The sequence below is a fragment of the Phalaenopsis equestris genome, unplaced genomic scaffold (genome assembly GCF_001263595.1).
Source record: "Phalaenopsis equestris unplaced genomic scaffold, ASM126359v1 Scaffold000390, whole genome shotgun sequence".
In the NCBI taxonomy this organism is placed as follows: Eukaryota; Viridiplantae; Streptophyta; class Magnoliopsida; order Asparagales; family Orchidaceae; genus Phalaenopsis; species Phalaenopsis equestris.
In genome coordinates, this window is record NW_018164832.1 from 257,308 (window position 1) to 278,300 (window position 20,993).

The 20,993-nt window shown below is 33.7% G+C and overlaps 1 protein-coding gene across 1 annotated transcript in view; it reads right to left on the reverse strand.

Annotated features, from left to right (window-relative positions):
* Nucleotides 1-552: 552 nt before the first annotated feature.
* LOC110026640 (polyadenylate-binding protein RBP47-like) overlaps nucleotides 553-20,993 on the reverse strand; it is a 43,029-nt gene continuing 22,588 nt past the window's right edge. The window contains exons 2-6 of the mRNA XM_020727653.1: nucleotides 13,437-13,887; nucleotides 8,386-8,453; nucleotides 8,175-8,305; nucleotides 7,960-8,056; nucleotides 553-794 (exon numbers count right to left, since the gene is read on the reverse strand). Of these exons, the coding sequence (XP_020583312.1) occupies nucleotides 642-794; nucleotides 7,960-8,056; nucleotides 8,175-8,305; nucleotides 8,386-8,453; nucleotides 13,437-13,887 (900 nt within the window). The 3' untranslated portion in view covers nucleotides 553-641. The remainder of the gene's footprint in view (nucleotides 795-7,959; nucleotides 8,057-8,174; nucleotides 8,306-8,385; nucleotides 8,454-13,436; nucleotides 13,888-20,993) is intronic.

The window sequence follows — 20,993 nt, forward strand, 5'->3', positions numbered from 1 at the left end:
CTTCCACGGAGAGAACTCTCTAATGTTGGGTCCATATGATAGCTTAAGATGTAAGAAAAGGGAATTAAAACAGAGCAGTAAAATTCTTCTCGAAGCTCAATTAGAATGATTTTATTTTATTTTTTGAAGGGGGTGTACAAGAAGAGATGCAGCAATTAGTACTCATGAAGTGGAAATGATCATATAAAAAATTGGCATTCCCCATAGTAGATTGGCATTAATTTAGAAGATTGTAGCCATAGAATTAATAATTACTCTCATTAATACAACCATGGTTTATCCATATTGCAATGCTTCAGGTGCACTCAGACATTCTTTAACTTTCATCCATCAAATTTCTATTAACAGAAGCATTACCATCAAAACTAGAAAATGACTATTTTTACAGAATTTTAAGATAAGTTATTAAGTTAAAGAAGTAAATGAATGCATAAAAATGACAACATTTAAGAGACTTGTACAGTTCCAAACTTTAGATGATCAATCAATTTATCTATAGGCAAGTAACCAACCACATAACTGAGTCTAAGTTGATTGCAATGGGATTTTCCCATCCTATATTGCTGCTTTACTATTCTTAACTAAAAGTCAGTAGTGTGTGTCCCTGTTTGGACTCGATCATGTACTGTAGATGGCATCCTTTAGCTCACCTGTTGTTGATTCTCAAAAATTGGATAGGATTCATATGGTGCAAAATACATCATTGGATTATGAGGAATGGGAAGCCCGTAGCCACAGTAAATTTGAGGGCCATAATATAAACCATTCCATGTACTACTACGATCAGCTCGTGTCTGGAAAACATAAAAAACAAAAAAAGTTAGAGCTTCAAGTGCATTGGGTATTATGTAAGAAGTATAAATCTATGATAAAATATAAATAGTTTTTTTACATAACAGAAAAAATAGTGCATTGAATTTTGAATGAAGCTTAGCAAAGAAGATATTCTTATCATAGTATATCCATAAGACAAATTCAGAAAAAAAAAAAGGTGATAAAAGAAGAAAAATGGGTAGAAAAATGGGTAGTGAAGAATAAACACAGAGTTTAAAACATTTTCGCTTATATTTATTTAGTTCCCTAGTTGCAAACAGAGCACGAGGCAATTTTAATAAGTATTTATTTTCATTATCAATCTACAAGAGGACTAGTGTTTACATCAAGGCAAAGAATTCCTAATTTTTCCATGAAGTATTTATAGAAAATTTAGAGCTCTAAAAAAGAGAAAATCCCATTTGATCACAAGGGCTCATGAGAAGGGTCTATACTGCTCCACTCTTATTGTCATCTCCATGCTGATGGAAACCAGAAGGCATGCTTGCCCATGAACCATTGCAGCTATGTTAGGGATCGTTGACTCTGTGGTTGTAAGTGTTCGAACTCGAGCTCATTGATGTGAAGCATCCTCAAAATTGGATCCCTAAAATTTAACTACTTTGGCCGAACTCCAAAGTTGTAAAACAAAAAGACCATGCCTTTATGTTCTCAACCCCTCTAAGGACACTAATCCTAATTTCTTCTAGATGATCTATGTTCTAAGATAGCTCGATTACAACAACAAAGCCTTAATCCCACTATGTGGGGTCGGCTACATGAATCCTTTTTCTCCATTGCGTCCTATTTAGTGTCATATTTTCATTTAGTTCTAATAAATTAAAATCATTTTTTATACAATAAGCCCAAGTCTTCATAGGTCTACCTCTGTCTTTCTTAACGTAAGTCAAATCTAAAACATCTACTCTCCTAATCGGATCAGCAGATGGTCGACGTTTAATGTGACCAAACCATCTAAGACGACTTTCTCTAATTTTGTCCATCACATGAGCTACACCAACCCTATCACAGATATATCCATTTCTCACTTTGTCTCTAAGTGTAAAGCCACTCATCCACCTAATCATTCTCATCTTGTCAACACTTAACTTAGTATTATGCTTCTCTTTTAAAGGCCAAAATTCAGCTACATAGAGCATTGCAGGTTTCACCACCGTCTTATAAAATTTTTCTTTCAGTCTAAGCAGTACTTTTCTATCACACAAAAGGCCAGAAGCATTCCTCCACTTCAACCAACCAACTTGAATTCTACTATTAATATCTCCATCTATATCACCGTCGCTTTGAACAACAGACCCAAGATATCAATATCGTTCATACCTTTTAATAATTTGATCACCCAAGTTACACTTTTGTCACTAGAGCTATTACTACTAAAATAACATTCCATGTATTCAGTTTTAGTTCTGCTCAAATAAAGGTATTTATACTCCAATTTAGACCTCCATAATTCAAGTTTTTCTTGGGTTTTTTCTCTCATCTTATCTACAAGAAGGATATCATCAGCTACAAGAAGGATATCATTCAGCAAAAAGCATACACCAAGGAAAAATGAAGCTTCAATTTCGAAAGCTAGAGCAAATGGCATGTCTCGTGTAACTGATGACAGAGTAGTGTTGAGCGCCCATAAGATTCTAATAGCTCATCTATCCACTAATCTTTCTTGCTTTTATGTTTCTTCTCAAGGTGTTTAGACTTGCTTTGTTTTCAACATGAACTTATCACTTGGTATGTGGGTGGCTTATTAATGCTTGTTTATTTTAGATGGCTCATCATTGACATAAAATCCATTCATCTCCTTGTTCTTAGACTGAAGTCCACTGTAAGTTATGTTATCAAAACATGGAAGTCAAACAAGCTAAAAAATCAGATCACGAAAGGTCTTATGCTTGATGAGGTCATTGTTTTTGCGGGGGGCTTTACTTTGATCTAATTAATGAAGTAGCCCGCAAAATAATAAGGTATGAATTAGAATCAACAACCTTTAAAAGAGATCCAACAAAATCCACCCCCAATTATGTAAATTTCCATAAACCAGCGATCATGTATAACCATTTGATTAGTAAGTGTTAGATGGGCCTATGGTAGAAGTAACTCATATACTTCTTAGTAAACTAATTGATATATTTCATCATCATGGGCATATAATAGCCTTATGGATAGCTATGATGTTCCCTTTAATGTATCTCCCTGAGCTCATCATATTGGTAAGCCCAAGTCATTTCAAGTTCTCATGGAAGAATAATTTCTTATAAAGGGAGCCTTAAACAACATAGCATCCGGCAACTAACATAAGATTTGAGCCTCCATCATGTTAAACAAAGCCTTGCTCTTCAAGGGTTTGAAGATCGTCAACATTAAACTTTTGCATTAGAAAATCTCCATGGTATATGACTTCTTTATCAAAGGAACCAACAACTCTCCTACTAAGTCAAGAGGTCGATTAACCAATTTACCTCCCTTCAGCACGTGTTCCACTCAGAACTTCTTGAAATATAAGATCTTGAATTTTACTTTGGCTTGGAACCAAATCAGAATTTACTTCTTAATCACATAATTCCCCAATATGTGGTACATAGTTAATTATGATTTGTTGAGCAAATTTAACTTCTTGACCTCAAAACGTAATCCAATCCTTAGCCTCTCCAACATCGTTTGTACTTAGTTGATAGTAATAAAAACAAAATCTTGATGCATAGCTCAACAAATTCCCCTTGGGCTTCACAACATCACAATGATGATGCTAATCTTAACTTCTGATTATCTTCTAGCATCCAAAATAATCTCCTCTGATCTTGCTTTACTATCTAACTCCAACATGAAGTTGCAATGGACTCATCCAGGTCTTAATCTTTCCATATCATACTTAAAACATTTTGGAGTTAGAAATCCTTAAGTTCTACAAACAATTTCGTTAACATCCTAGAATTCTAAATTTTAAGCAAAATTTTCTTCATGGGTCGGCAAATTACTATTTGAACCAAATAAAATTGGAAGCAAGGGCTATACATACTACACAAAGTGACAAAAAATAATGGGTAGCTTTTCCATCACAAGATAATTCACTTGTGATCCAATTAAGGATTGGCTCAACATACATTTTCTAGATTATTCCTTAATTAACATGTGTTCCTCCTTTGGAGCTCGAAAATGTTTTCTACATTTACTAGGTAGCCTTCATGATCATTAATCTGAAGTGAATGAATATACATCAATGCATCCCTTCAAATGTTGTGAAAACAATCATTTCCTCATCATTGCGGGTGCTCTTGATTAGGTTATAACTTAAAAATGTATCATAGAGGGTGTGCCATCTGCTAACAAGTACATTAGTGAATCAAATATGTATAATGTGTTGGAATTATTGAGGTAAGATAGATATATGAAGTCGATACACATGTACCACTTCTCAATTGCTCTCTTCATCATCACCATAAGGGAGACCCATTTCATATACTCAAATTTGGATGAATCCTACATGAATAGCTTGTCTACTTTGCATTGATCTAGCGCCTTCTCTCAATATTAATGTCTCCTCTAGTTAATAGGTATTCCATTGAGGTGGGCATTCAGCCAGTCGCTTGTGATCAATATATCCACCAATGGCATCTTTGCTTGACGGCCATCGCTACAATTGGGATTGCTAGAAGGATCAAGGCCCCAAAGTAACTTTATTGAATTCATATATCATCTCTACATCTACATTAGGTTCACTTTGGCTATGGTTACTCTCAAACCGTCTAGGAACTTCACTAAAAGGTGATAGATAAAGAGCATGGTATTATCTATAAAGTAGGGGATGCCTAAATATTATTTTGGTAGTTGATGGGGACCACAAGACTATCAAGATGATTGCTTGAGACTCATATCATTGACCATCAAATCAAAAAAAAAACAAAGTTATTATTCCTTAAGGTCCTTAGGATTTTCCTAAGAGCCCATAAAAAGTGTTCCTCTAAACAGTCTAAGGCTATCGGAACCCTTGTAAAAGAGAATATTAATGGAGCTCTCATAATAAATGATTATTGGATATATCTAAAAGATAATTATAAAGATTCTTATAGTGACTACATCAATAAGTGTGTTCTAGTTCTAAGGACATTACTGAGGCCAGAAAGGATGTGGTTTGGGCCATTAACTATTTCCATACCATTTCATCTCTAGTGAGATTTCCTTAAGCATCATTAAATATCTTGACATGATCTATGCTTGGCATCTACCTTTTGGCGACCATACCTCCAAGGGCATCAAATGTCAACATCAAAGATAAGACATTTGAGAATTATAAAATAAACTTATTGTTGAAAATAAATTTTGATCACACTGTACTGAGAAGAGTTACTGAGAATACAAGACAAGAAAGAAGATGGAGAGTGAAAAGAAAAGAAAGAGAGGTACACAAAAACTGAATCCCTAGGCATGAAGCCCTTCTATTTCAATTTACTAAGTCCTAGGTTAGAAATAAAGTTTAAGGCTCTTTAAATTAGGGTTTTTATGTAAAATATCCTTGAAGGTGGCCAAGATCTATAGGGAGGTAAAACGTCTCCCCCTGTGGTATAATATGGAGAATTTATAGAGAGCTTATGATTTAATTATATAAAAAATTAAATCACACTACACTGAGAAGAGTTACTGAGAATACAAGACAAGAAAGGAGATGGAGAGTGAAAAGAAAAGAAAGAGAGGTACACCAAAACTGAATCCCTAGGCATGAAGCCCTTCTATTTCAATTTACTAAGTCCTAGGTTAGAAATAAAGTTTAAGGCTCTTTAAATTAGGGTTTTTATGTAAAATATCCGTGAAGGTGGCCAAGATCTATAGGGAGGTAAAACGTCTCCCCCTGTGGTATAATATGGAGAATTTATAGAGAGCTTATGATTTAATTATATAAAAAATTTCATTAATTGCATTGGCTCATGAATCCTCTAACTTAACTCCCACTAGATGGAATATCAAGAAGCATGCTAATTCACTAACCATTAAGGCTACATTAGGAAATATTGACCATGTGGGCATATGTTGAGTGGGCTGCCCTTTTCAAAGCAATCGGGATGGCAAAAGCATCAAATGTCAACATCAAAGATAAGACATTTGAGAATTATAAAAGAAACTTATTGTTGAAAATAAATTTTGATCACATTGTACTGAGAAGAGTTACTGAGAATACAAGACAAGAAATGAGATGGAGAGTGAAAAGAAAAGAAAGAGAGGTACACAAAAACTGAATCCCTAGGCATGAAGCCCTTCTATTTCAATTTACTAAGTCCTAGGTTAGAAATAAAGTTTAAGGCTCTTTAAATTAGGGTTTTTATGTAAAATATCCTTGAAGGTGGCCAAGATCTATAGGGAGGTAAAACGTCTCCCCCTGTGGTATAATATGGAGAATTTATAGAGAGCTTATGATTTAATTATATAAAAAATTAAATCACACTACACTGAGAAGAGTTACTGAGAATACAAGACAAGAAAGGAGATGGAGAGTGAAAAGAAAAGAAAGAGAGGTACACCAAAACTGAATCCCTAGGCATGAAGCCCTTCTATTTCAATTTACTAAGTCCTAGGTTAGAAATAAAGTTTAAGGCTCTTTAAATTAGGGTTTTTATGTAAAATATCCGTGAAGGTGGCCAAGATCTATAGGGAGGTAAAACGTCTCCCCCTGTGGTATAATATGGAGAATTTATAGAGAGCTTATGATTTAATTATATAAAAAATTTCATTAATTGCATTGGCTCATGAATCCTCTAACTTAACTCCCACTAGATGGAATATCAAGAAGCATGCTAATTCACTAACCATTAAGGCTACATTAGGAAATATTGACCATGTGGGCATATGTTGAGTGGGCTGCCCTTTTCAAAGCAATCGGGATGGCATAAGTGTTCTTTATGCTTTGTATCCAACCACCTATGAGTTTGAGTAGCTTACTGGTTGAGTGATTTGTAATTGTTAACCAATCACAATCATGGAATATGTCAATCATTTATCACTATAGAAGTTGGAAAAATGGAATGCTATTAAACGTTAGTTAGAAAAGGCAATCCACAGCCCACTATAGTTCCTTTTTGCCAAGCTCTAGGTTCTCGAGCTTTGTAGGCACTTAAGCAAACAATACCTATCAACAACATCTAACTCTTAGATGGGGTTGTGTCCTCAGATTCAAAGTGCAATGGGCTTTGGCTTAGAACTTGACCATGGCCCTAAAATTTTTTGCATTTATGCTCTCTCTGCCGACTACATGTTCTAGGTTCTTGACCTCTGTGTGGTGTTTGCGCCAGCAATCCTTATCAATAGTATATAACCCTTCTCGAACTGTGAGTTATGTGCCCTTGAGTTCACAGTGCAATAGGCATTGGCATGAAACCAATCCATGGCTATAAGGCGCCTCCATCAAACGAATAGTTGAACCAGTAACATGATATGAAATGGTGCTTAAAATCCCCTAAAATGAAAACAAAAACGAAAATTTTCAGTCCAAAAAGCTTCTATAAATTCAAACATCAAAATTATATAGGGGTATGCATGATTCCGCTAAAACCCATAAATCAAATCAAATTGATCTTATTTAATTTATTTGGATATTGGTTATTGATTGTAATTTTGAATCTCTTGATTTTTTTTTATTGTCAGTTTGGTCTATTCTTGCAAATCAGACTAAATAAAAAATCAAATTACATTATTTTTTTTTATATATTAAATCATTAAAAACATGCAAATAGTTGAAATAAAAGTCAACATAGATAATAATTATTCCACATGTTATAAATTTTAATAAAAATTGCTACCTAATATTCTTAAGATATATTATTTGAGCTAAGATAATTAGGTTCACTGTTAAAATTAATTACATTATAGTTCTTCCTGAACCAAACCAGATTAATCAAACTAAAGTTACTTTTGGTTTAGTATAGTTTGAAAACTAGTTTAGAGTGTTAATTTTTCCACGATTAACAACCAAAATCAACTGATTTAACTAATTCGCAAATCAAATCATCCAAACCGACCAAATGCACATCCCTACTATCATATCAATAATTGCTAGGAATAACAAAATGACAGATGTAAGGGAACAAAAAGAGAATAGATATGATATTTGAAAATTTGAACATGATTTAGAGGTTTCGCTACCTGCTTATTTGCTGTGTTGCGACCCCAGGATAAGCGTACCGCCTGCTTTCCAATAAGAGTTCCATTTAAAGACTGCAGTGCTTCCTCAGCATTATTCCTGACAAAAAATCCAGAAGAAATCCATTTACATAAAATTGAGAAAAACATGATAAACAAACGTACCTGTTCAGCTTCTTCAAAATCAGATTTGGATAAATATTTTAAAGACTATGTACCTATGCACAAATTGCACAAAACCACATTGTTTTCCAACTGGAATTTTTACTGAAGCAATATCTCCATACTGAGAAAAATTCTCCCTCAATTCATCTTCACTGACACAAGGGTCTAGCCCTCCAACAAATACCTAGAACAGAAATAAATCTCCAACACTGTTCTTTTTACATACGAGTCAAATAGAAAACACTCGGAGAAAAAAAATAGTACCGTTGTATTTGTTGAATCTCCATCAGATTGAGAAACTTGGGCAGATGAAACGTTGGAACCAAAACCACCTAGTGACATTGAAATTGAAATTATAAAGGGGGGAAAAAACTATATCCATTATTAAATAGTTATATGCTATTTAGGAATGTTGTATATCACGCCTCTTTTCTTTTTGTTAAACTTTAAGAGTTCCACTTTCGAAGAATGTTGTGATTAAATTTTGTTTATTTGGCCAAAGAAGAGAAATATTTTGCTTCGTCATGGAGAGTGCAAAGATGTTATAAACACAAGAAAAGTGTGAGAGCCAGAAATTTATATATTTAAACAATAGATAAAAAAACAGGTTCAATAGAGAAATCGGCATTCTATCATTTTGGAACAGTGCACTCCAAGGATTCAAGTAAAATAAAAATGTTAATTCGTTTGAACTAGTACAATCTAACTGATTGATTTTCAACCCAAATCAAACAAAAATGAACAGTTTAAAGTTCAAATAGCATTGTTATTCATCCTGAGTTTTATTATATAAATGCTAGTAAAGGAAATTTAAGATTCATTGTGTACTGGGGCAGGTTCGCATCAACTCAATGAAATGGAAAAACTGAGAAAGCAATATAAGAAAAAAGAAAGAAAGAAAAAAGAAAGTGCAGGATATTTAACAGAAGATCAACTAAAAAGGTAAAATTTTTGCAGTACGAATTGATCTTACTTTTAGTTCCATTCAAACGTAGCTACAATAATTGAGTATATGGAAAAGTCAAATAAAAGCAACATATCAGTAACGATTACTGGTAATTGCAGATCCTACAGCAAAGTTAGTTTGCAGATATGCGTGCTTAGCAAAAAAGCTTAATGTAATAGAATCTGAAATTTAACTTTTCAAGCAAAGAAAAATTTTAGCTGCACCCAAGATTAACAAGGACAGTTTGAAGTTTAATTCAATAAAAGGGAATGAACTCATTTACACAATAGTCAAACCAATGGACCAATATCCAGCAAAATTGAATCACAAACCTGAAAATACTCTTTAGCATGTGAGCAAAAATAGCATTAAATTTAGCCAAAACAGAATACAAAACAGGGCTTGCTGGTTGTTTTCATGAAACTTTGGTTTGACTAGAAATTGACTATAAAATTATCCAAAACAATATTTTACAAATATCTGTAATAATTTAGTGATTAATGGTACTCCATCAGTTAGTATATTTGGCTTAAACCTCTTTAAACTAGTAAGGATTTAATGGTTCAACTGGGATCAAATATTCCATATGTGGTTTGTTGCTCCCATGAATCTTGATAGCTTCTACAATAAGTCAGGCAGACAAAGTGGATGAGCCTTAATGATGTGTTATAATTCAGGAAAGTTGATGTCTTAAAGCATGGGGGCTGCAAGGTATATAGGAGCAATAGAGAGTAACAACTAAAACTAAGGAATACAAAAGAATCAGAAACTATTATCCTACCTTTTTCTCTCCTTTTACTTTCTCACCATTAAAAGAAAATAGAGTATGAACAAGTTGAGCAAAGGAAAATCACCATAACTGGTAAAGAAGGCAATGTGTTATCATTGTTATTATTGAAAGGAAATAAAAAATAAAAATAATAATGTAGCAAGGAAACAATTAAAGTAAACCATGCAAGCTAAGATTCAAACTGAGCAAATAAAAGCAACCATACTTGGAAAAGAAGACAACACATTACTATTGAAAAGCAATCATCAATAATAATAATAATAATAATGTAGCGAACAATTAATGTAAACCATTGAAAGGTAAGATTTCATTAAATTTCTGCTGCAAGTTTTACATATTATAAGCCTCTGCATGTTGTGGCATAAATAAATGGGATAATTACATACAGAGAACATGAAACATTGCTATTTACAAATCAAGCACCTAGGTAATTTTTTAAACTATGAAACTGATGCATTTACGCATGCCACGATCAAACCATGTGAATTTGATAAAAATAAAAATGAAAAATATGAGTTGGGGTTTTATCATGGCCTTGATATTTGAGTGATAAATTGAGAAATGGATGAAAGAGGGTGATTGATTTTTAAATAACAATATTTACGTAATCGCCCCTAAAGAAATACAAAAAATTAGATCCATATATATGTACCTGTATATATTTACATATGTGCGTATATCCAAAAATTTATCATGAAAATCTTGGATCTTAGCTAATCCATTAGGAAAACCTAAAATCTAATAAGCTAAGGACTTAGTATAGCATGACTACACAACTAGAGATGCACATACTGAATTCCCAATACTAGTAAGAGTTCAGCCTTGGCTAAGTCTTCATAATTCGCAATATAACATAGCTGATGAGAGATCATTGTTAATCATCATCATGCGGTCTGCAATGATTAATTTGGATTTTAAAACAAATCAGGAGCTCTGATCATCCCTCTAGTGATTTTCCATTAGAAAATCTCAAGGTTTAGGATTTAAATTATCAAAGATTAATTAAAAACCCAATATAGACTTTGAAAATTTGTAATAAATTCACTTGAACCATAAAAAATATGGTTTATATTGAAAAAATAATTTAAATAAAAATTTATTTTTAATTTTAATTTTAAATTATCATTTTTATGTTTAAATTTACATTTTAAAGCTTTATTAACTATTTCTTATAATTTTATGAGATTTTAAATTATAACAATTATGATAATTCATGATAAATTTTTTTAAGTTAATATTACTCGATATTTTCCTATGTTTTCAATTATAATAACTTTAGTTTATTTTAAAATTTATTTTGATCAATTCAAAGACAAAAAAATTTATGACTTACAGAAAATATCATAAATGATTTATTATTTAACTTATGATTTTATTTAATTTATATAAAAGGGATTATATAGGATACAAAAGTAAGAAATTTAACAAAAATTTCATAATATGTTTTAAAGAATAAATAATTTGGATATAAATTATCTAAGTCAAATTTAAATTACTAAAGTTAAAATGAGATTTTATAATATTTTAATTTATTAAATCCTATCCATGGACACCTTAGGGTAACATAACCTAGTTACCAAGGGTGCATTTAGGTAAAATCTAAGGTAACTTGCTAGGACTAGGCTTACATCAAGACTCTAGGTCAACGAACATAAACACATTTTCGAGACATGCACACACTAAATTGTTCATATTTAGACAAGGTTATGCTTGGATGTAAATCCTATATTATCACATATAAAGCTTATTTTATGAGCCACTCAACGCATGCTTTTACACTCATGCTTTTCTCAGATGCGCACACATGCATGCACATCATAACACCTATGGTACTAAATGTTTATACACAATCATAAGCATAATCTATCATAATGTCCTAAAACACAATATGCATGGTGGTATGATAGCAAACACATATTTTCATGTGTTGTATCATGGTAATACATTTTTTATGCATTGGATGTGCTCATACACTTGCCAAGCAGATTATTTTGTTTACAATGTGATATAACCATGACATTGTGTTGTACAGAGAATTTCTTCACTACATTGTGCTATACTTGTATCTGGAAGTAGAATGTGGTTAAATAAATAAACTTTCAGCTTAAAATGAATTATTTTAGAACAACTCATTGATCCATATTTTCTACTAACTTCAGTATCAATTTTCAGTTAATTTGTATCCTAGAAGAATAGTTGGAGCAGTTAAATGACAAATGTTGGCTTTGGTACACCAATGTAAGCAATGTGCATTAGGACCAGAAGCAAGCTAAATGGCAGAGCCTTGCCGATTTACAAAATAACATAATCGATAAACTCAGGACTTTTCTCCTCCTAAGAGAAGAAAGGTTATTCTCCCTCTTGACCTTTTCACCATTAAATTGTCAATATTCCATGCATTGCTGTCAACAGTGATATAAAAAACAAAGCTAGTTGTTTTCCACACACATTGTTTGCGTGCAAAGCGAGAGCATGTGACAAAGTTCACGTGTTACGTTCTATCGCATCGTTTCATAGCAGCGCACGTTCGACTCCAACCTAGAACAAAATCTCAATTTATATTCTTGGTTTGGTTCAACTTGAGCCGTAATAACACCATGGAGCAAACACTTCCTTTTATTGATGAATCATTAAAAAAGATGACATAAAATTATGAAACTAGATCAACATATATTTCTTATGCAGCAGATCACAATCAAAACTATCTTGATTTTGACGATTAATGCAATCTCGAAAACAAAAATGGGAGGAAACCAATCACCTACAATAAGAAAGGCATTTTTATCTATCTACCCAAAAAAAAAAATTTAGATTGTTCGTTAAAAGCATTAAGTTAGTGAGCTCGACGTAAGAAAGAAGTTGTCATGAAAAATTTTATAAATTATAGCATCCAACTACTTTCTTTATGCAAACAAAGATGAAGAAAAATAATTTATTAATTGGATTTTGCATGAAATGAATTGTTTTAAAACAAATATATGTGGGGTCATTTTTCTTACCAATTTTCCTCTTAATAAGTTTTCATACTTGACCTCCTAAAATTAAAACAAAACTTTTTGGTCTTCAATAATTCATTCATGATGTTCATTAATGGAAAACAAAGATAGTATGACTTCATAATTGAGATTGTGTGAAAATTATTACTAAAAATGCATGGAATTTTATTTAACATTATATTTGAAATAAGGTAAATGACTTTGATTTTCCAAAATCACTAAAGCATCCTAAACTATATGCTATTTATTTCTTAGCAATTGCTTACATGGAAGATCAAATAAAAATGTTGCTATTTATTTATGAATTTTCTCAAATTCAAATAGGTTGAATAAAATTCCATTTCCCTCATCAATGTGCATGTGCTCGCACACAAACAAGCGAAAATAAACATGCACAACGTTTCAAGCACAATCATAGCAACAACTAACCGCTTAAAATGCACATAACTATTAAAATTATTTTTTAGTCAAATTACATTACCTGTGAAAAAAAAAGTAATTCTATAAGTGATCAAAAAAAAAATCTTAATCAACAAGAGAAAAAAACGGAACATCTTAGCCCAAGTTAAAAAGTATAGCTTACTTGATTTTCTTGGAGTTGCAAAACCAATGCGCATGGGTCTACTGGAGCAATATACACCATTCATTTCAGTCATGGCATTAGTTTTCTCACTATCATCCCCAAATCTCACAAATCCATAGCCTTTAGAGCGTCCAGTGCTTGCATCAATAACAACTTTGGCACTTTTTACTGATGGATATTTGCTAGAAAAGGTATCTTGCAACAAGGTATCTGTAACATCAGGTGCTAAATCTCCCACAAATATAGAATGATCAGAAGCAGCATCTGAACGCTTATCACCCATGCTAAAAGATGACCAATTTAACCGAAATGGGTGATCTGCATTTGGCATCAGTTGGCCATTGAATGTTTGCAGTACCTTCTCAGCTGCAGCACGAGAACAAAATTCTACAAAACCATAACCCTCGGACTGTCCAGTCTGCTTATTTCTGATAACTTTTATAGAAATCAACTGCACAAAAATCATAAAGCCAAGAAATTTATGAAAAATGAAATACAGGAATTTTTAATTGTATAGTAAATGAGGCTCAACATTAAGAAATTTTTTCTAAATGAGAGCGCTTTCCTGGTAAGAGAGCTAAAACCAAATTTAAAGTTGACTGATAGTTTCATATTGAAAGCAGATAATGAGTGAAAAAGCTACAAATTTTAGATTAAATAGAAAATTTGGAAAAATAAAATGCACTAAAGTAGATGAAGGAATTAATCAATACATCCCTTCTTAGAATAAAATTGCATTTTTTTTCTCTAATCACAGACCTGGACTTAAACACAGAACAACACACCACAAAAACAAAGCCTTTTTCCCACTATGTATGGTCGGCTACATCCTTTTTTCTCCAATGAGTCCTATTGAGTGTTATTTTTTCATTTAATTTTAATAGATCAAGATCTTTTTTTTTTCTACAACATACCTAAGTCTTTTTAGGTCTACCTCTACCTTTTTTTCAAAAAAATCAAATCTAAAAACACTAACAAGATCAGCATCATCATATGGTCGACGTTTAATGTGACCAAACCATCTAATACGACTCTCTAATCTTGTTTGTCACTGGAGCAACACCAACCCTTTCACAGATATATTCATTCCGCATTTTGTCTCTAAGCGTAAAGTCACTCATCCAACTAAGCATTCTCACTAAGCATTCTCATCTCATTCTCATCTCAGCAACACTTAACTTAGTTTTATGCTTCTCTTTGATAGGCCAAAATGCTGCACTATAAAGCATTGCACGTCTCGCCATGTTATAATATTTTCCTTCAAGTCTAAGAGGTACTTTTCTATCACACAATAGGCTCGATGCATTCCTCCATTTCAACCATCTAACTTGAATTCTATTAATAAAATCCCCATATATATCACCATCACTTTGAATAATAGACTCCTTTTAATGGCTTAATCACCCATTGTTATAACCACATGACTAAAACTACTATTACTAACATTACATTCCATGTATTCAATTTTAGATCTACTAAAAAAAAGCCTTAAAACTCTAAAGTTAATCTCCATAATTCAAATTTTTCCTAAACTATTTCTCTCGTCTTACCCACCAGAAAGATATTATCAGCAAAAAGCATACATCAAGGTACATCCTACCATAAATGTCTAGTAAGAATATTCATAAGTAAAGAAAAAAGATATGGGATGTAATCCAACTGAAATAGGAAAATAATCGGTCAATCCTCATTCTATTTGAACACAATTAACAACTATAGTATACATATATTTTATGACTTGAGTATAGGTTATATCAACACACTTCTTTTCTATAACTCTCCAAAGTATTTATCTTGGTACCTTAAATCAACAAAAATCATATATAGATCCTCCTTACACACTTTGTACTTCATGAAACCTCTCAATAGATGTATAGTTTCCATGGCAGACTTGTCGAACATAAATCCAAACTGCTTTTAAGAATCCTTGTATGAAATGCGGTGTGCATTTTCAACTTTATTTTTTTCTTAGATTTTAATTATTTACCCATCAATTTTTTGTTTCTTGTAGAAGAGGACGTTCGGATCGAAGGTTTGCCAATTTTTGGTGACAGCAGAAATCCAACTATGGCGAGGGCTCTAAAACTCTAAGCGTCGATCGGCAGCGAGGAGAAGGTGGCCAACAGCATGGTTGATCCTGTGAAGATCCGGGAAGAAGTGGCTGAGGGACTCGGACATCCCCGAGAGCCCTGACTCATGTCTGGATGAGATGGAAATTGCTTTGGATTGGCGAGATGAGGAGTTTCGTGTAGTGCTGGCGGATATGCAAGGGGAGACAACCAATCTTCACCGAGAAATTTTAAAGCACCTTGAAGATGCTTTTGTACATAAGGCTCATTTTGAGGACGACCGAGGAAACCGGTTCAAGCTCAATGGTCAAATGTCATTTAGGGGGTTGGTTAGGAAGGGTTTAGTCCTCGATGAAGCGACCGAGGACCAGTTTGTGAAACATCTGCTATCATATTAAAATCCGAGTATAATTACCTTATTATTGAGATAAAATATTATATTTTTATCTTGATTTTGGTGTTGATGTGATGTTCTCACACGGCATTTCATCTTTCATTGGTTCGCTAAAAATAGGGACGAAGGGGTTCATTTGTGTGCTTGCTGACTTTTCTCTTTGAGTTCTATCGTTCAGTTTTCACCCCTTCGTTCATTTTTTTTTCTATTTGTTTCTGATACATCTAAAATATATAGCAGTTATGTACACATTTTTATACATATTTTTGAGAATATTGCGCTTTAATGGAATGTATTTGTATGTTTTTCTTTCAAGTACAATCAAATGAATGAAAAATAATGAAAAAAATGAAAAAAGATCAAATTTGGAGCAAAAATGAAGGTGTGTAGAAGAATTGTGGTGTCTTAGCACCCAGAACTAGCGTTGGAAAACCGAGAAGGTCGCACCTAAGTGTCACATATCTCGTGCTTAAACGCCAGAGGTAGTTACTTGATGATTCAATGAATTTGGACGAATTTTTGAAGAGGCGTTTGAAGCAACTCTTGGTGAAAACGTGGGATATGGTTAATGAACACGAAAATACATTGAATTAGCTTCTGAAAGAAGCCAACTTTTGGAAGATACATTGAATGTGGACACATTTTGAAGAGGCACCATGACATCATTTGAAAAATTATAAAAGAAAACTTGGATTGGATTGAAGAACTCACACACACACACACACCCCCAATGCCCCCATAAAGAGTTTCAATTAGCCCCAACGCCTCTCTCTCATAGATTAATTAGGATAATTTTTAGAGAGAAGAAGAGAGGAGTTGTAGTGTGTAAGTAGAAGAGTATTGTAAGAGAAAGAAAGAGAAGAGATGCAAAGGAACTTGAAGAGTTTGGTGGAGAGGATTTGAGATAAGTTTTTATCTTTGTAAGTACATTTAATTTTAATTTAGACTTTTTGTTTGTTTACATGATTTCTACTTTTAAACTTAAGTGTGGTTGTGTTTTATCCATGAATTCTGAGTAATTTTCTTTATTTTTTCCTTAAAATAATAAATAATTAAGTATTGAATGAAAATTGTGTGAAGTATTAATCTTTAATGTTGGAATAAGTTGTGATGATTTTAAACCTTGTACTTCATTTACTTCTTGATTTGGCCAATTAAGAAGTTAATATTTGTTGTGAGAACATGTAAGATCCTTGATGTTATTGTCTGAGTAAATTAATGGTAAGAATCACATGAGATTGTATGAATGAGAATGTAATTCATATGGTAGAGTGCAAATAAAAAGGGAAATAAATTTTGAAGAGCGTAGAATTAGAGGACTTTAGAGTGACAGACTAAAGCCCCCAATTTGGTTTATAGTTTTAGGTTTTGATACGAGATGTTAGCCCCCAGGTAGAGGTAGAAGAGGGAACTCTAGAGTGAGAGCTAGTATATTCCCTACCTAACCCGTCTTCAAGACTATTCAAACTTTAAATTAGTCAATATTCTTTATAGCATCTCTAGTAACTTTAAGGAATATTATTGCTCCTATTTGGCACAACACAATTAAAATACTTCCACAACAGAATTTCTATACTTATTACTCATTCATGATAAGGAAAAAGATATTTTATGAAAATATTTTTTTATATTGCCTTCATTTTACAAACATCTAGTTAAATTTAGTTAGTTGTTTATTTTATTTTCAATTATAAAAAATTACCAAAAAAATCAAATTTTCATTCCTATTATAACATTTATAGTTTGAGTAAAAATATTTTGCAAAAGTTGAATTTGTTATCTAATTTCTTCTGACTTATTAAAAAATTGAATTTCTCCATGTGGGTTCGATATTCGAGACTTAATAAAAAAATTCTATATTAATAGATAACGATATGTATACTTGCATAGTATCCCATAATTAAATAAAATAATTGCATTCTTATTTGCTTTGAAGTTAAGTTTTTGGTGTCGTTGCAAAGTAAAGAAAAATTAATATTATAACCGAATACATAGAACTGTCATATAAAATCAGGATCAATTTCCTCCTTTCGTTCTTCTGATGGCTCTAAAGTGAACTCCCCAGACTTTTGGTTTGGTACCTGCGACAGAGTGGTTGATCTTGTCTCCGTTTGAGGATGCTTTTGTGAAGGAGGCCTTCTTCTTCGACTTGGCCATCAGATTTAGAGCCGCTCACCCAGATGAGAGGGCGACTAATAGGTTTGGCGAAGACTTGGTGATTTACAAAGTTCAACTATGATATGGAATGTGCCTTTATGCCAAGAGCTTAAGGCGATTTTCAACTTATACGAGGTCATCTCGGCACGGATCAAGCCGAACTTGATCGTGGCGATAATGACCTATGTTGTTTTCTGCCGGCGAAAGGGAATCCCATGATCGAATGATCACATGTTTTCTTTCTCAGTGGAGTCAGACGAATACGTACAATTTGGGACAGTCAGTTGATTCCAATTTTCAGGTTTGGAAAAAAAGATAAGACTGGAAGTATAAGTTTCCCATTGCCTCATCTTCTGAGAGTTGGGACAACATGCCCATGTTGACCAGTAAAGCGAGCTGATATTAATGAACAACTACTCTCAATTCCCCATTCTATTGATATTAAGCGGGAGAGAGAAGTTGCTGCTCGGACAGCCAGAAAAAAGGCCAAAGCTAAGGCCAAGACAAAATGAGTTCCTGAATAGAAAGTTGCGGTGACCGAAAGAATGTCGGTCGAGGCCCGCGGCAAAGTAATCAGCTCAGTTTGTGAGGGACTTTCTTTTCTCTATTTATGCAACCACAATGGTAATCCAACAAATTTTGATTGATGAACTAACAATCATTACAGGGAGAAATTTGGCCATGCTAACTTTGATACATATCTGCTCAATGCAGATCCTTCAAGCGTGGGTCGTCAAGAACATAGGGAGCCATCCAGTCGCCCAAAGGAGAGTGGAGCTAAAGAATCTTCCGAGGAAGGGGCAAGAGAACAGTCGGCTTTGCCCTGCCACAACCTTTTATCCATTGGCTTATCTGCCAGAGCGAGGCCAATCAACCTGCATCTGCCACTCAGGCCGAGTCCGAGACAAATCCGGAGGTGGTGTCCCCATATTAAATAAAACATAAGGGAAGAAGTTGGTTGCTGAGTTGACTCCTCCACCCCTCTATCTAATCGAAAAAAATAAAGGGTTCTCCCATTAATTGGTTTCCCTCTCAAAGCCAGGGGACCAAGATGTGGAATTCTTCTAATGGCTGGTATAGAGCTATCGACCAGGAGGTGGACTCGTATAGCGGTCCACCGTCAGCTGAAGTCTACCCGTCCGCCTTTGTGGAAGTGATATGGTCCCATGCATCTGCGAAGTCTCTCTGGGCACTTGAGCAACCCGATCATTACAATAAGGTTGATTTCACCACCTGAAGGTGTGAGAGGCTTCCCATCTTCAATCGATGGTGTTAGACTGGGTCGAGATGAAGTAGGCCATTGCATTGGAAAGGGCTGAGATCTCGACCAGGATTGCAAAAGTTTGAGAAGCAATCCATGACAGCTAAGAGAAAACTGGCAACGACGGAGCAGACTGCCACTTTCTTGGATCTTCTGTCGATCACTGACAGCGACTTTATATATGCTTAAAAATACAAGTATTTAATACTGCTGCTGGACGATTTAATTCCTCAGCAACTGCACCAAAAACTTGACAACGGTTATAGATTTGATAAAGATGTATATATAAAATATTCAATAATGGTAAGGTCACATTTATCAATGCAAGTATACGTATCGCTCAAGTAATACAAGACTCTAATAGAATCCTATATATCGATCCCAAAGGGAGTAATATTAGAGGCTACGAACTAAGATTTTAGAAAATCAATACTTAATCACAACAATATAATTCAAATTTCTTATCTGTCACAAATAGACAATCGAAATAAATATGTAATTTTAATAACTCTTAAATAATTAAATCTAATAATAAAGTTTCTAATGTGAAATTCAATATATAAGAAAACATCATTCTCCTTGTCAAGAAATTAAAGTGAATCAATTCAATTTGCATTGTGTCAAATAGGAGCATAACTATTATTTACCCTTTGGTCCAGGCATAAAGAACATTGACTAATCCTATGCTTGTTTACTGAATCTGCGGCTAAGCTGGGAGGATCCCGGCTCTCACTTCGGAGCTCCCACATTCCCCTCGCCTGAGGGCTAACATCTACACTTCAGCACTCAAACGATAGGACCGAATTGAGGATTTTAGTCTGTCATTCTAAAATATCCAATTCTACGCCCGATAATTTTTTTTCCATATTTATTTGCACCCAACTTCCAAGGACTTTGACCTCCCTGAATCTTGGATGTAATCTTCACTTTAATTGTAAAGCTCAACATATTTTAACAAATCAATTGACAAGATTGAAAGTAAATTAAGATCGAAGTGAAAAGATCATTGCAACTTCTTTAACATTTTCATGACTCAACAAATTCAAATCACCATTTCACAAATCTCAAGACAAGGAGAAAGACAGAGAAAACTACTCAGAACTCATGGGAAATACACAACAAAACTCGAAATTTATATATAAAAACAAAGTCATACAAACTACAACAAGTAAATAACACTTATCTCTAATTCCTCCCCAAGCAAACTCCTCGAAATGCCTCTGAATCTCTTCATTTCTTTACAACACACAGAATTCTTATTCGAAGCGGCAAGAAGGAAGAAATCTCTCACTTTCCCTCCACTCTTGCAATCTTTTGAAGAATTCCTAACAATCTAACCCTAAATTAAACTCTCTACACACTACTGGGGCTCTTGTACGCTGTTCGAACTTTCGAACTCCTCGAACTCCCTTACAATTTTCGGCCAAAATATTCTTTTAAAGTTGTAGAAGAGTTTTCCCAAGAGTTGCCTAAGCATCCCTCCAAAAATCGTCCACATTCAATGCCCCTGTTGAGATAACTGCAGATCTCGCCGTCGGTGGCCTCGGGGGCACCGTTGGTGGTCTTATGGAATATTTGATTCTGAACTCTCGGGAAAAACCTGCTGTCGGCCCCCTAGTTCAAGTCTTCATATTTTGGTCCTTTTCGCTCCAAATTTGCTCTTTTTTTCATTTTTT